This window comes from Panicum virgatum, chromosome 2N (genome assembly GCF_016808335.1).
Source record: "Panicum virgatum strain AP13 chromosome 2N, P.virgatum_v5, whole genome shotgun sequence".
NCBI lineage: Eukaryota > Viridiplantae > Streptophyta > Magnoliopsida > Poales > Poaceae > Panicum > Panicum virgatum.
In genome coordinates, this window is record NC_053146.1 from 34,265,153 (window position 1) to 34,278,846 (window position 13,694).

At 58.4% G+C, this 13,694-nt stretch overlaps 2 protein-coding genes across 2 annotated transcripts; one reads left to right on the forward strand and one right to left on the reverse strand.

Annotated features, from left to right (window-relative positions):
• Positions 1–2,005: 2,005 nt before the first annotated feature.
• Positions 2,006–3,858, forward strand: LOC120658797 (UDP-glycosyltransferase 79-like). The gene is made up of 3 exons (XM_039936980.1): positions 2,006–2,692; positions 2,777–3,164; positions 3,280–3,858. Exons 1-3 carry the CDS (start codon positions 2,006–2,008, stop codon positions 3,606–3,608), a joined length of 1,404 nt encoding a protein of 467 aa, XP_039792914.1. The 3' UTR covers positions 3,609–3,858.
• A 6,864-nt stretch (positions 3,859–10,722) lies between these two features.
• Positions 10,723–11,157, reverse strand: LOC120662541 (predicted GPI-anchored protein 23). Its single transcript, XM_039941670.1, has one exon. It carries the CDS (start codon positions 11,155–11,157, stop codon positions 10,723–10,725), a length of 435 nt encoding a protein of 144 aa, XP_039797604.1.
• Positions 11,158–13,694: the final 2,537 nt, after the last annotated feature.

The following is a 13,694-nucleotide window of genomic DNA, read 5'->3' on the forward strand; positions in this document are numbered from 1 at the left end:
ACAAGCCTCCTGCCCCGCGCCGGGCCTCTCCCCGATGGCCGAGCTCCCCGCACAATGGCGAGGCGGGCCACCACGGGGTGCGGCCATAGCGGCGGTCATGGCGGACGGTGGTGGCAGCCCGTCCTACCTCTTCCCGGCCTGCACGGCGGGTCCCCGCGCCGCACCTTCTCGCCGCCTTCGAGTCCCCGTGCCGCCTCCGCACCCCCTCGCCGCCGGCGAGTCCCCACACGCGCCCTGAGCCTCCTCGCCGCTGCTCCCCCCCCCCCCCCCGCGAATCCACGACAGCCGCGCCAGCGGCGGCCGGGCCAGTGGAGGCGCGGGGCCTCGCCGCGGCGGCCGGGCCAGCAGAGGCGCGTGGCCCAGCCTCCCGTGGCTGACGCGGCGAGCGGCCGGGGTTGGGGGCAGGGGGGGATGTCGGCCGACGCGGCATGCTGCCTGGTCAAGCGCCTGGTCAACTCATGGTGGAGGCAGGCGAGCGGATAGGAGGGGCGGCGGGCGCCTCAGCTCGCTGACGCGGCGCGGCGGGGCGGCGGAGCGGCCGCGATAGGCTCCCCCCCCCCTCTCTACAGCGAGGAGCGGCGCGCGCCATCGGCCCCTCTGCGGCCGCCTCCCTCCGCGTGCGCCATCAGTCGGCTCCCTCCACCGCGCCATTGGCAGCGAGCGTGCCCCCTCCGCCGGCTCCCCTGCCTCCTCCCAGGCTCCTCCCCTTCTCTCTCCTCCGCACGCCCCTCCCATGCCGAGTTCCCCATCATCCGCCGCCCGCACGCGCGCCGGCCGCGGCGGAGCTCCAGAGCGCGCGCGCACCGGTCGAGGCGGGCACGGGGGAGCGGCGGCGAAGAGGAGGCGGGACCATGGCGGGCCAGCGAGCTCCGCCGCGTCGTGGCCGACGCCGTCGCCGAGGACCTGCCGTAGCAGCGGCGCGGGTGGTTGGGAGGGCGCACCGGTCCGCAGGCCCTGCACCACGTTGATGCGTAGCGTAGCTCTCTATCTGCGCTTCATTTGGCATGTGGGGAGCTATACGGGGTGATGCCGTTGCATTTACCGTCCCCCGCTGCGGCCATTTTTGCGATAAAATGACACTGCAGGATGGGGTAGCGGTGGATATAACGTATCCACTGCGGACAGCCTCACGCACTGGATTAAAAAAAAACGAGCGACGGAAGAATCGAGAGAGGTGAGAGACACTTGCACCACCCCTTCCCTTCCGTTTCTCCCATCCAAAATTATAGATGCAATGATTACTATCTTGATTCCTATGCAGAGGTAGGGGTAACGGGTGCATGCGTAATTTTGCATCTCTGCTAATTTAATTTTGAAACTTGAGAATTCCATCCTTTTTGGATGGAGGGAGTATTTGTGTTGCGTATTTTATGTAAGAGTATTTTGATCATTCATCAGGTATCTATATATATGTGGAACCTCGTATTTCTTTTTTGGTAGATGTTCTCTCAGTGGATCTTCAATTTGATTTATTACCACCTTAACTTTATTTTTGCTCAAGAATGGCTTGTAACTGAATCTCTTGAAGTAATCCAAATATCAAGTTTGTGTGCTTTTGTTTCATCCCAATTGTTTTACTTTTTTATGCATTTTTGCATGATTATGCGGGTGATTTTTTATTCTTAACTATTACTTTATTTTCGCAATCGTTTTATATTTTTATATTTTTCAAAATTGTTTTATATTTTTATATTTTTCAAAATCATTTTTTACAGAAATATATTTTCAGTTTCATAATTTACAAATTTATATCCCTATCGTTCAAAGGCTAAAATATGATTAAAAATAAATTTTATTTACATTAAGGTCCCTACCGCCCGGCAGTAGGGCGTCAGGGGGCCGGCCGTGACTTCTCCTCATGCTAGCGAATTCAGATGTGTTCTTTAATTTTCCACCTCAGTCCCGGACGGTGCGATGCAGGAAGCTTGCGCGCCACGCCACCGGACCACTTACTTAAGCTGATGATCAGCTGGTGACATTGCAACGTCACGAGCACCAAGCCGCCATGGACGACGCCGCAGTAGCCACCACGGCCGTCGTCCATGGCTTGGGCGCGCGCGTTCTGCTCCTGCCGTTCCCTGGGATGCAAGGCCACGCCAACCCGATGATCCAGCTCGGCCACCGGCTGGCGTTCCACGGCCTCCGCCCCACCCTCCTCGTCTCACGCCACGTCCTCTCCACCGCCGCCGCCACCTCCGGGCCGTGCTCGTACCCCTTCCCCGTGGCCGCCTTCTCGGACGGCTGTGACGCCGGCGGGATTGCGTCATGCCCGGACACCGCGGACTACCTGCGGCGGATGGAGGCCGCGGGGTCGGAGACGCTGGCGCAGGTCCTCGAGGCCGAGGCGCGCGCGGGGCGGCCGGCCCGGGTGCTCGTCTACGACTCGCACCTGCCGTGGGCGCGCGGCGTGGCGCGCGGCGCGGGTGTGGCCGCGGCCGCCTTCATGACGCAGATGTGCGCGGTGGACCTCGCGTACGGGGAGGCGCGGGAGGGGCGGGTGGCCCTGCCGCTGGCGGACGGGAGCGCGCTGCGCGGGAGGCTCGGCGTGGAGCTGGGGCCCGACGACGTGCCGCCATTCATGGCGGTGCCCCGGTGGTACCCGGCGTTCACGGAGTCCGCGCTGAACCAGTTCGACGGGCTGGAGCAAGCCGACGACGTGCTCGTCAACTCCTTCCGGGACCTCGAGCCAAAGGTGAGCACTCGCATTCCGTTGATTTCTTCACCGGAAGCTAGCTAGAGAAACTAAGGACATGCAAATTCTGTGCTGGTTGAGCAGGAGGCGGATTACCTGGAATCCACATGGCGCGCCAAGACCATCGGGCCGACATTGCCATCGTTCTACCTCGACGACGGCCGGTTGCCGTCCAACAAGACCTACGGCCTCGACCTCTTCCCGAGCACCGCGGTGCCGTGCATGCTGTGGTTGGACAAGCAGTCACCCTGCTCTGTGGTCCTCGCGTCCTACGGGACCGTTGCCAACCTCGACATGGCGCAATTAGAGGAGCTTGGCCATGGATTGTGCGATTCCGGTAAACCTTTCATCTGGGTGTTAAGGTCGAACGAGGAAGAGAAGTTATCTGATGAACTTGGTGCCAAGTGCAAGAAAAAGGGCCTGATTGTCCCCTTCTGCCCTCAGCTTGAGGTCCTCGCACACAAGGTCACAGGTACGAAAAATAATGAGCAAAAATTCATTTTGTGTGATATGATAGATACATATTGTCATGAAGAAGAGGAAATTGTTTGGAGAGAATTTTAATATTTTGCACATTTCGACTCTAGGTTGTTTCCTAACACATTGCGGGTGGAACTCGACGATCGAATCCATTGTTACTGGTGTTCCAATGGTGGCAATGCCGCAATGGGCAGACCAGCCGACAGCGGCGAAGTATGTGGAGAGCGCATGGGGGATTGGATTGCGCATGCGGAAAGGTATGATCAAGAGGGAGGAGGTGAAGAGATGCATACGAGAGGTGGTGGAGGGGGAGAGGAAGCACGAGTACAGGAGGAATGCCGCTCTGTGGATGCAGAAGGCCAAAGAAGCTATGCAGGAAGGAGGGAGCTCTGACAAGAACATTGCAGAATTCGCAGCCAAGTATCTATCAAAATAGATGTCTGATGATCTTCTCTTTGCTGGTGATTTGCCTCTAAAATATATATGAGAACTTTGTATGCTGAAATCTGACGGTAGTGGAAACAAATTTTGCTCTGTTGTTGCGACGGAAACGATTTCTCTTTAGCAATTAGGAAATCTTTCTTTTAAACAATAAGGAGCTTTTTGGTTCCACTATTGCATCTCTGTGGGAAAAAGATGCATAAGGCCATCTTCTACGCCGAAAATTAACAAATAAATATTTGACATCCCCACAATTCTCTATAGTCCCCGTTGTATATAAAGCGCTATTTTTTCGATTCCATCACTATCGGTTCAACTTTGTTTAAGTCAAATAGCACTTTCTTTTGCTCGTTTTGTTTAAAGAAGAAATCAAGTAGTCGCATATAAGAAATTTATAACCCTATATATCAAAAGTTCAGAACCCATATGCCGTCAAATTTGTGTCGCTAGATGTAACTAAAATAAGAAACTAGAAAGGATCTCGAGACAATACTATAGTTAAGTAAATGGTGCAATTGATTAAAAATGTGATTATATATATACTCGATAGTGCTATTATGTGTCCAACCACCCGATCTGATCGACCCCTCGCAATCCCCTGTCCAGCTTCTATGTATTACGCGAGCGGCGAGTGCTAGACCTCCTGGATCGGCGGCGCGCGGGCCAAAGGTGTGCCGGCGGGCGTGGAGGCCGTACGGCGCTCGAAGATGCGGCGAGCTCATCCTGAGAGCGAAGCGGTGGCGTTGCGGCCTCTACGGTAGCGGCAGCGCTGGGGCCGACGGTGGACCGGCGGGGGCGGAGGCCTCCCCAGGTCGACGGCACGCTGGGCCAGCAGGGCGGCGGGGCGTCGGTGCGGCGGCGTGCAGGCTGGTGAGGGCGGCGGCGTGGGTCAGCGAGGCGCGGAGGCCCCTGGTGGGCGAGGCGGCTGCTACGGCTCCGAGTGCTCGAGGGCCCATAGGAGGCAGGTGTCAGACGGACGCCACGAGGAAGACACGCAAGGAGCTGGTCGCACGGGTGCTAGGCGGTGGCCGGAGGCGTCGCTTGTGTGCAGTACCTGGTTATGCAGCAAGATTGGGGTTGAAAAATTACGGAACACATCCACTGGAATTAAAAAAAATACTCAAGCACTCGACTCACTCATCTGGGATTCTGAAAGTATTGGCATTCAGTATTTTCTAAGAATAATTTAGTAATGTTAAGTTAATGACCTCGCTCACAAGTAGTTCAGTAGTTCTGTGATCTAGTACTTTTTTCAGTAATTCATAAGTGAACTTTGGTTACTGATGAATTACTAGCTCGGTATTTTGTTGAATGCTAAAGAATTCATTGATTTTGTTGAATGATCTTGTTAATTTGAATTCACAGCTCAAGGATTTATTTCACAGGAATAGGAGACCTGCACACAAGCAGCATTGATTCATGTTACTAATTTAAGCCAAATTACTGAATGTTGGTGATGAGCTGATACATAGTTCGGTGGTTTTTATACAATAGCAGCTCAATTTTGTTCTACCTTTTTAGTTTTAGTAGTTCAGTAATTTTTTATTTAAAACTACTGAAACCAAAAAGCTGATGAGCTCGTGCAATTTATATTCAGTAACTCGATATAGTTTGAATAAGCTAATTACTGAACCATCTATATAGCTAAGAACAAAACAAATTACCGAATGTTGATGCTCTAAATTGAGTAGTTAGGCCAGTAATTTTGTTGGTATTTAGTATCAGTAATTTGTTAAATTAAGTAATTAGTACAATATTTTTTATTACTAAGCATGGAGTATCTGTTACAAGTCGATTCAGTAATCCTTATATACATGTCGATTCAGTAATCCGTAAATACAGTAGTTCAGTATTTTTTAAAAAAAAATAAGGTAGGAGCACTGCCACATCATATAAGAAAAAGGTGCCTCATATTAAGGGAAACGAGGTCAAACCATACAATGCTCAGTTAATTAAGGAAAACCGAGTGAAAAACCAACACGACTAATGGAGAGAATAATTTATGTATTCTTCCAACCCTAGAAGGGTGGGTATATATAATGCCTACACATGGGCTCAATATACTCCACCACCCCCCCCCCCCCCCCCCCCCCCCCCGCAGTCTGAACTACCGGCGCAGCGGTGTTCAAGACTGGACATCAAGAAAGCTAACACCCCCCGCAGTCTGAACAACTGACGCAGCGGTGTTCAAGACTAGACAAGATGAGAGTACAAGTAGAGTACAAAGGACTAAACCCCCACCCCCCCGCAGCCACAACTAGCCATCGGCTACGTTGAGGCTGGATCGAAACTCCGAGAAGGTCGACGAGGGCAGCCCCTTGGAGAAGATGTCAGCAAACTGGGAGGTAGTCGGGACATGGAGTACCCGAACATCGCCGATGGCGACTCTGTCGCGCACGAAGTGTAGGTCGATCTCCACGTGCTTTGTCCGCTATTGCTGGACAGGGTTGGTGGAGAGATACACGGCGCTGATGTTGTCGCAGTAGACGAGCGTGCTCTTGGCGAGTGGGCTGTGGAGCTCCGCCAAGAGCTGTCGTAGCCAGGACGCCTCCGCCATGCCGTTAGCGACAGCCCGGTACTCCGCCTCGGCACTGTAGCGGGGGACCACTGGCTGCCGCTTGGACGACCAGGAGACCAGGTTGCCGCCCAGGAAGACGGCATAGCCGGAAGTGGAGCGGCGAGTGCCCGGGCAGCCAGCCCAGTCAGCGTCAGTGTAGACCACCAGCTCAGCAGAGGACGAGCGGTGATGCACCAGGCCGAGGTCCACATTGCCACGGACGTACCGGAGGAGACGCTTCAGCGCAGCAAGGTGTGACTCCCGGGGATCATGCATATGGACACAGACCTGCTGAACAGCGTAGGTGAGATCCGGCCTAGTGAAGGTGAGGTACTGCAAAGCGCCGGCCAGACTCCGGTAGGCAGCAGGATCAGCCACCGGATCACCCAGATCAGCAGACAGCTTCGCCTGAGTGTCGATAGGAGTGGAGCAGGGCTTGCAATCAGTCATCCCAGCCTGCTCCAGGATATCGTGGGCGTACTGCCGCTGGTGAAGGAGAAGACTAGACGGGCGAGGCTCAACAGTGACGCCAAAGAAGTGGTGGAGCTGACCAAGATCCTTCATAGCAAACTCCTGCTGTAGAGAGGAGATGACACTCTGAAGTAACTGCTGACTGGAGGCTGTGAGCACAATGTCATCGACGTAGAGCAGCAGATAGGCAGTCTCATCCCCACGGCGGTAGACGAAGAGAGATGTGTCAGACTTGGCCTCGGTGAACCCCAATGTCAGCAAGAACGTGGCGAACCGAGAGTACCAAGCCCGAGGAGCCTGTTTCAGTCCATAGAGAGACTTGTTGAGCCGGCAGACTAAATCCGTACGACTCGTGCCCACAAATCTCGCTGGCTGAGAGCAGTAGACAGTCTCTGACAAGGTTCCGTGAAGAAACGCATTCTTCACGTCCAGCTGGTGCACAGGCCAAGAGCGCGAGAGCGCAACGAGAGGACTGTACGCACCGTAGCGGGCTTCACGACCGGGCTGAAGGTCTCATCATAGTCCACACCGGGCCGCTGAGTGAACCCCCGGAGAACCCAGCGAGCCTTGTAGCGCTTCAGTGTGCCATCAGCCCGACGCTTATGCGTCCAGATCCACTTGCCAATCACCACATTGCAACCAGACGGACGCGGCACGAGGTGCCACGTCTGGTTGGCAAGAAGAGCCGCGTACTCCTCTTCCATCGCGCGACGCCAGTGAGGATCTGCCAAGGCGACGCGGACAGAGGAGGGTACCGGAGAGACCTGTGGCTCTCCCTCGGTGGCGGAGAGAATCGCGGCCTGAGACGCCATCCGTCGAGTCACCATGGGATGGATATGTCGAGGATCCCAATGGACGACAGGCGGGAGGTACACCTCCGGCTCGGCTCGAGAGGGAGCCGGAGAAGGCGGCGGTGGCGACGGCTCCGGCGTCGGCATCGCAGGAGCCTCCGGAGCAGGAGGCGGCGCCAGTGTCGGCGCCGAACGACGCCGGCACACCTGCACCAGCTCAGCGTACCGCTGCGGTGTCGGGGTCGGCGCCGAGCGACGCCGGTACACCTGCACCGGCTGAGCATACCGCGCAGGTGCAGGTGAAGGCACCGGGGCCGCGCGTGGCGTAGCGGGAGACACTGGGTCCGCGCGCGGCACGACCGGAGGTCCAGGGACCGCGCGTGGCGCGACTGTGGGCACCGGGGCCGCGCTTGGCGCAGCAGGAATCACCGGAAACGGTGCCGACAGGCCGGAAAAACCTGCAGGAAAAGGACAGACAGGTAACGGTGGCTGAACCACCGGGTCAGTCAAAAACAGAGACTCCAGCTCGGGGTCAGGAGAAGGAATCGAGGAGGTAGAGTAGGGGAAATCCGACTCATCAAAGACGACATGTCGGGAGATCAGAACGCGGCGAGAGGTGAGGTCAAAGCATCGGTACCCCTTGTGGTCTGGGGAGTACCCAAGGAACACAACGAGTCGAGCGGGGCGCCAGCTTGTGAGAAGCGGTGGCGGAGGTGTTAGGGTAACACGCACACCCGAAGACCCGAAGGTGGTCGTAGCAAGGAGGGGTACCGAAGAGAGAGTGGTGTGGAGTGGGAGCAGGAGAAGCAGTGGACGGAAGGCGGTTGAGCAGGTAGGTGGCGGTGTGGAGGCTCTCAGCCCAGAAGCGCGGGGGCAGAGAAGCCTGGATCAGAAGGGTGCGCACGATGTCATTCGTCGTGCGAATCATCCGCTCAGCCTTGCCGTTCTGAGGAGAGGTATACGGGCAAGACATACGCAGCTGAGCACCCCCGGGACAGGAAGAAGGACCGAGAGGTGGAGTTATCGAACTCCCGCCCGTTGTCACACTGGACGACCTTAACTATGAGGCCGAACTGAGTGGACACCCAGGCAAAGAAGTGGAGGAGGGTGGGGAAGGTCTCAGACTTGGCGCGCAAAGGAAAAGTCCAAGAGTAATGAGAAAAATCATCAACAATGACCAGATAATATTTATAACCAGACATATTGAGTACAGGAGATGTCCACAGGTCACAGTGAATCAGATCAAAAGCATGCGCAGCATGTGAAGAAGAAGAAAACGAAAGTCTAACATGACGACCTAACTGGCACGCATGACAGAGGTTCTCAGTAGGAGCCTTAGTACATGGAGCATCGGTACTACGGCTGAGCTGAGCCAAAACGTCGCGGCCTGGGTGACCAAGCTGGTGGTGCCAGGTGGTGGAAGAAGGCGTCACAGTAAAAGCAGCAGACGAAGAGGCCGAAGGCGAGGCAACGGAAACAGGAAGCCGAAGAGTGTAAAGGGGCCCCGGGCTGTCACATCGGTGGCGGACGCCGGGAAGCCGAATCCTTCACAGTAAGACCAGAGGAGTCAAATTCGATAGAACAGGAGTTGTCAGCAGCAAACTGACGAATAGAAAGAAGGTTGTGAACCATTTGAGGAGCAACAAGAACATTAGGAAAACGCGGAGCAGAACCCACGGCGGTGACAGGAAGGTAAGACCCATCACCAACCATGATAGAAGAAGGACAAGAGGGGTGTGGGGGTCGGACAGAAGAGAGGATACCAGCATCTGGAGTGGTATGGAATGAGGCACCCGAGTCGGCGATCCACTCGGTGCTGGCCGGCGGCGTCAGTCCCATGGTGCTGAAGGACTGCGCCAGTGCGGCCTGGTTCCACCCCCCAGGCCAGGTCGGCCGCTGGCTGTGTTGAGCGGCAGAGTCCAGGACGGCGCGAAGAGAGGAGCAGCGCCAGTGAACATGGCCGCCGGCTGGAGCTGAGGACGCGGCCCCCCTCCCGGACCCTGGAACGGCCACATCGAGATGCGCCCTGACCATGGGTTGCTGACGGATGGCCAGGGCGTACCTCCAGGGGCAGGGGCAGGAGCAGCGGGAGCCGGAGCCGGAGTCGGCGCGCCCCGACGGTCCCCCAGCAGTACCGGTACCCCCAGAAGCAGGGCCACCAGTGCCACCACGTCCCCCTCCCCCCCCCCCCGCCGTCGACGTCCACGGCCCCCCTCCTCCGGTCTGCTCGGCGAGAGCAGCACCGAGCAGGGAGTTGGCAGGAGCAGCGGAGGAGGTCGGTGGAGTAGCAATGAGTGCGGCGGGGGTGGACGAGGACGATCCGGGCGCAAGACCCCGGGTGATCTCCTCGAGGGCGAGGTCATCCCGGACCTACAGGAAGGTAGGGAAGGGCCTCTGACGAGCGATCCAGCCCTTCAGGAGGTCGTAGGTGCTGCTCAGGCCCCGCAGGACATTGAGCACCAAGACCCGATCGGACACCAGATCCCCGAGGTCGTGAAGAACATCTGCCATGCTCTTCATCCACCGGCACTACTCACTGACGGAGAGGTCCCCCTGCACGAAGGTGCGGAAGGTGGCGTCGAGCTGGAGGGCGCGGTACTCGGCATTACCGAGGAACTACCCCTCGAGCGCCACCCAGGCCTGCCGCGCGGTGCCGCCGTGGGTCCGGACGAGGTCCTGAAGATCTAGGGAGATGGTCCCAAAGATCCAGGACACGGTGACGCTGTCGAGGCGTAGCCATGCCACGTCCCGCGCCTCGATCGGCGAGTCGATGAGGACGTGGTCGTAGAGGGCGTAGCGGCGAAGGGTGAGGAGGACCTGGTCCCACCAGCGTCCGTAGGAGGAGGACGCGGGGTCGAGGAGGACGGAGACCAGAGCCCTGATGTTCTGGACGCCGGCGGCCTGGAGGTGAAGCTGGGCGACCATGGGGTCGGCCGGGTCGTACCGGGCTCCAGATCCAGCTGGCGGCGCCTGTTGGGAGGAAAAGGTGCCGTGCTCGGGGTCGACAAGCAGCTGACCAGAGACACGGAGGAAGTGCTCCGCCTCGGCGACCCGGAGAGCGAGGGCGTTGAACGTGGCGCGCTCGCGCTCCCAAGCGATGGCTGCCACGCGGACCTGCTCCTGGGCCACCGAAGCCTCTGATTTGGCGGCGAGGAGGGCCGCGGCGAGAGGGCGTCGGCCTGCTGCCCACGATTGGCTGCGGAGAGCGGCACATCTACGGGAGGCATCCCGAGCTCGGGCCACGTGGGATCGGCGACGGCGGGCTGCTTCCCGGCGGCGCGGTGGGCGTCCTACGCGGTGGCCTGCGAGGCAGCGACCTGCGCGGCGGCCCGAGGCCCTGCTGCCCCCCTACCTGCGCCAGTAGAGGCTGCGTCGGGCAGGGGGCCCTGCTGGGCGGCGCTGGCGACCTCGGCAGCCTGCTGGACCGCGGCCTGCTGCTCGGCGGCGGCCGCCGCGGCAGCTGCGCCCGCGGCTCCCCCGTCGGCGGCCCCTGCTGCGGCGTCAGCAGCTGCGGGCGCAAGGCCCACCAGGACAGCAGTAGCCGTGGCAGAGGTCCCAGCCGCGACGGATCCGCGTGCCACGGCCGGAGTAGAGGACCCGGTGGCGGCGGATCCGGGCCCCACGGCCGGAGCAGAGGCCCCAGCAGCGGCGGATCCGGGCCCGACGACCGGAGCAGGGGTCCCGGCGGCGGCGGATCGAGGCCAGGCGGCGGATCCGGGCCGCATGGCCGGAACAGAGGGCCAAGCGGCGGGCCAAGCGGCTACGGGCCACACGGCCGGCGCAGGGGAGGAGGAGGGAGGGGAGGGAAGGAAGAGAGAGAAGGGGAGGGGAGAGGAGGAGGGGACAGCGGCCAGCCATGGCTGCCGGCGGCGGCGGCGGGCTGGGTAGGAGAGGGAAGAGGAAAAGAGGAGACCTAACCCTAGCTATTGATACCATAATGGAGAGAATAATTTCTGTATTCTTCCAACCCTAGAAGGGTGGGTATATATAATGTCTACACATGGGCCTCTAGATGTGCCTCTTACACATGGGCTCAATATACTCCAACAACGACGCCACACCACCACACCCTAGGAAAGGAACGCTGTTCCACGCCAAAACTGACGCAGCCCGCTGCAAGCTTGAGTAGAGACCCACAGCCCCTCCACCATAGCGCCGTCAACCTCGAGCCACACACCCATAGTCGTCGATCACCCGGCCACCACTGCTAAGCAAAGCCAAATCTTGACCCTCAAGACACCTCAGCACCTCAAACTCGTGGGGGCCTCGCCACATCCACCTCCTCGCAACACAGAAGCAACCACTTTGAAGCGACGCACCGTAGCTGGACACTGCTTTGCCAAGATTCGCTAAGCCGCCATAGCTCAAAGATAACCTTGCCGCCACTAGGATCACCACCGCACCACAAACGCCGACCCACAGCCAAACAGCGACCATGAGCCCTCAGCACCTCCCAACACAGCCGCGGACGAATCACCACCACCCCCAGACCACTTCCACCCAAGGCCGTCTTCCCCCACCAATGGCAACACACCATCACAAGGCGAGACCCGGTCTCGAAACGACGCCTTCAAGAAGGATGCGACGCCAAAGACGCTGCCGACGCTTGTCCACAAGTGGACAGGGTTTTCACCTAGAAACCTTTCATGCAACAAGTGGAACGGCTCAACCTAGCACCCCCAACGGGGATAACGACGCCCGAGGGCACCGTCACCATAGCTTTCGCCCGGAGCGCACCCCAGCTTGCAGCACGAAACGGCCCGCCCAGCAGCAACGAACCGGCGGCCGAAACCAGCGACCCGGCGAGGCACCACCGGAGGAGCGACCCGGCATGCCCCGTAGCACCACCATGGTGCCACGGAGCACCACCTGGCCACCCCGGCCCCAACACCATGGCAGAGCCGAACCATCCGCCGGAGACCCGTCGTATGCCGCGTCACCGCCGCAGCACGGCCGGAGCGCGACGACCTGGCATCCCCGCCCCCGCACCACCAACCGCTGCCGTCGCGCACCAACCGCACCGCGCCGCAGCGCGTTGCCGTAGCCAGCAGATTCGGGCTCAGGGAAGCTAGATCGGCCCACCGGGGCACCGGATCTAGCGCCTCAGGCCCTTCACCGACGGAAACCGGCGGCGGCGCCGCGCCACTAATTCCCGCCGCCACCACCGCCGGAGGAAGCAGCCGCCGCACACCAGCCCCTTCCACCTCCTGGGCTCCTCGTCCGCAGCCCCGCCGTGTCGCCACCACGCCGCCGCCGCCGCCATGGCTGCCGAGCTCCTCGCCACGCAGGACATCCGCACCCACCCCCGGCGAAAGCCTTGCCGCCACCTTCCTCGGGAGTACGCATGAGCTTCCGACGGCTCGTCTCCGGCGGCGGCAAGGTGGAGGAGGGAGGGGAGTGGGGAACGGTGGCGGAGCGGCGCTAGGGTTTCGCCCTGGCCGCCCGCGCGGGGGGCGACCCAGGCGAAGCGTTTTCAACTACGTGCAAAGCGGCCATAGTACAGTATTTCCATGCATAGTAGTATCCGCTACAAGTTTTGGCACTTCCTATAAGTCTTGGATTCAGTAATCCAGAGATGAGATAATAAATAGTTAGCAATCCAGTACTCCATTGGTCCTTTATCCTATATATTCTTTTTTATGGGAAAGCTAACAATCTTAGCATATGCTTTGTACGCTACATCAGTAAGTTCACACATTATCATATCAAATAACTCAGTAATTCATACGCATCTACCATACACGCATTATTTGGATCCAGTTTTTTCAGTAATGCAATTACCAAAAGAAGCAGGTGTATATATAGCATGGTAGTATATGTGCAAGTCTCAAAAACACATACATTCATACACGCTCGGTAATTATTGACATCTTGTATTTTCAGGCCTGGTGCAGCGGTAGACCTTACCGTCTGTAACCGGATGGTCCCGGGTTCGAGCCCCAGCCTCTGCACATTTGTGTGGGTAAGGCTTGGGGCTTAGAAACAACTCTTCCCCAGACCAGCACAGTGCGAAAAGCCTACGGCACTGGGTACGCCCTTTGTATTTTCAGTAATACAACCACCAAAGAACCATATGTATAGTAGTCCCAACGGCGCGATTCAGGGGCTATGGCCGGCATCCGCGAGGAATGCATGGCCGGCTTCATGGATGTGGAGGCGCACATGCCCCGGAGGACTATGCCGAGATGCTGTGTGCGGCACCTTGGATATCCACATCCAGATGAATGCCGGCGACTGGGTTTGCAAGTGCATTCCAGTCCAA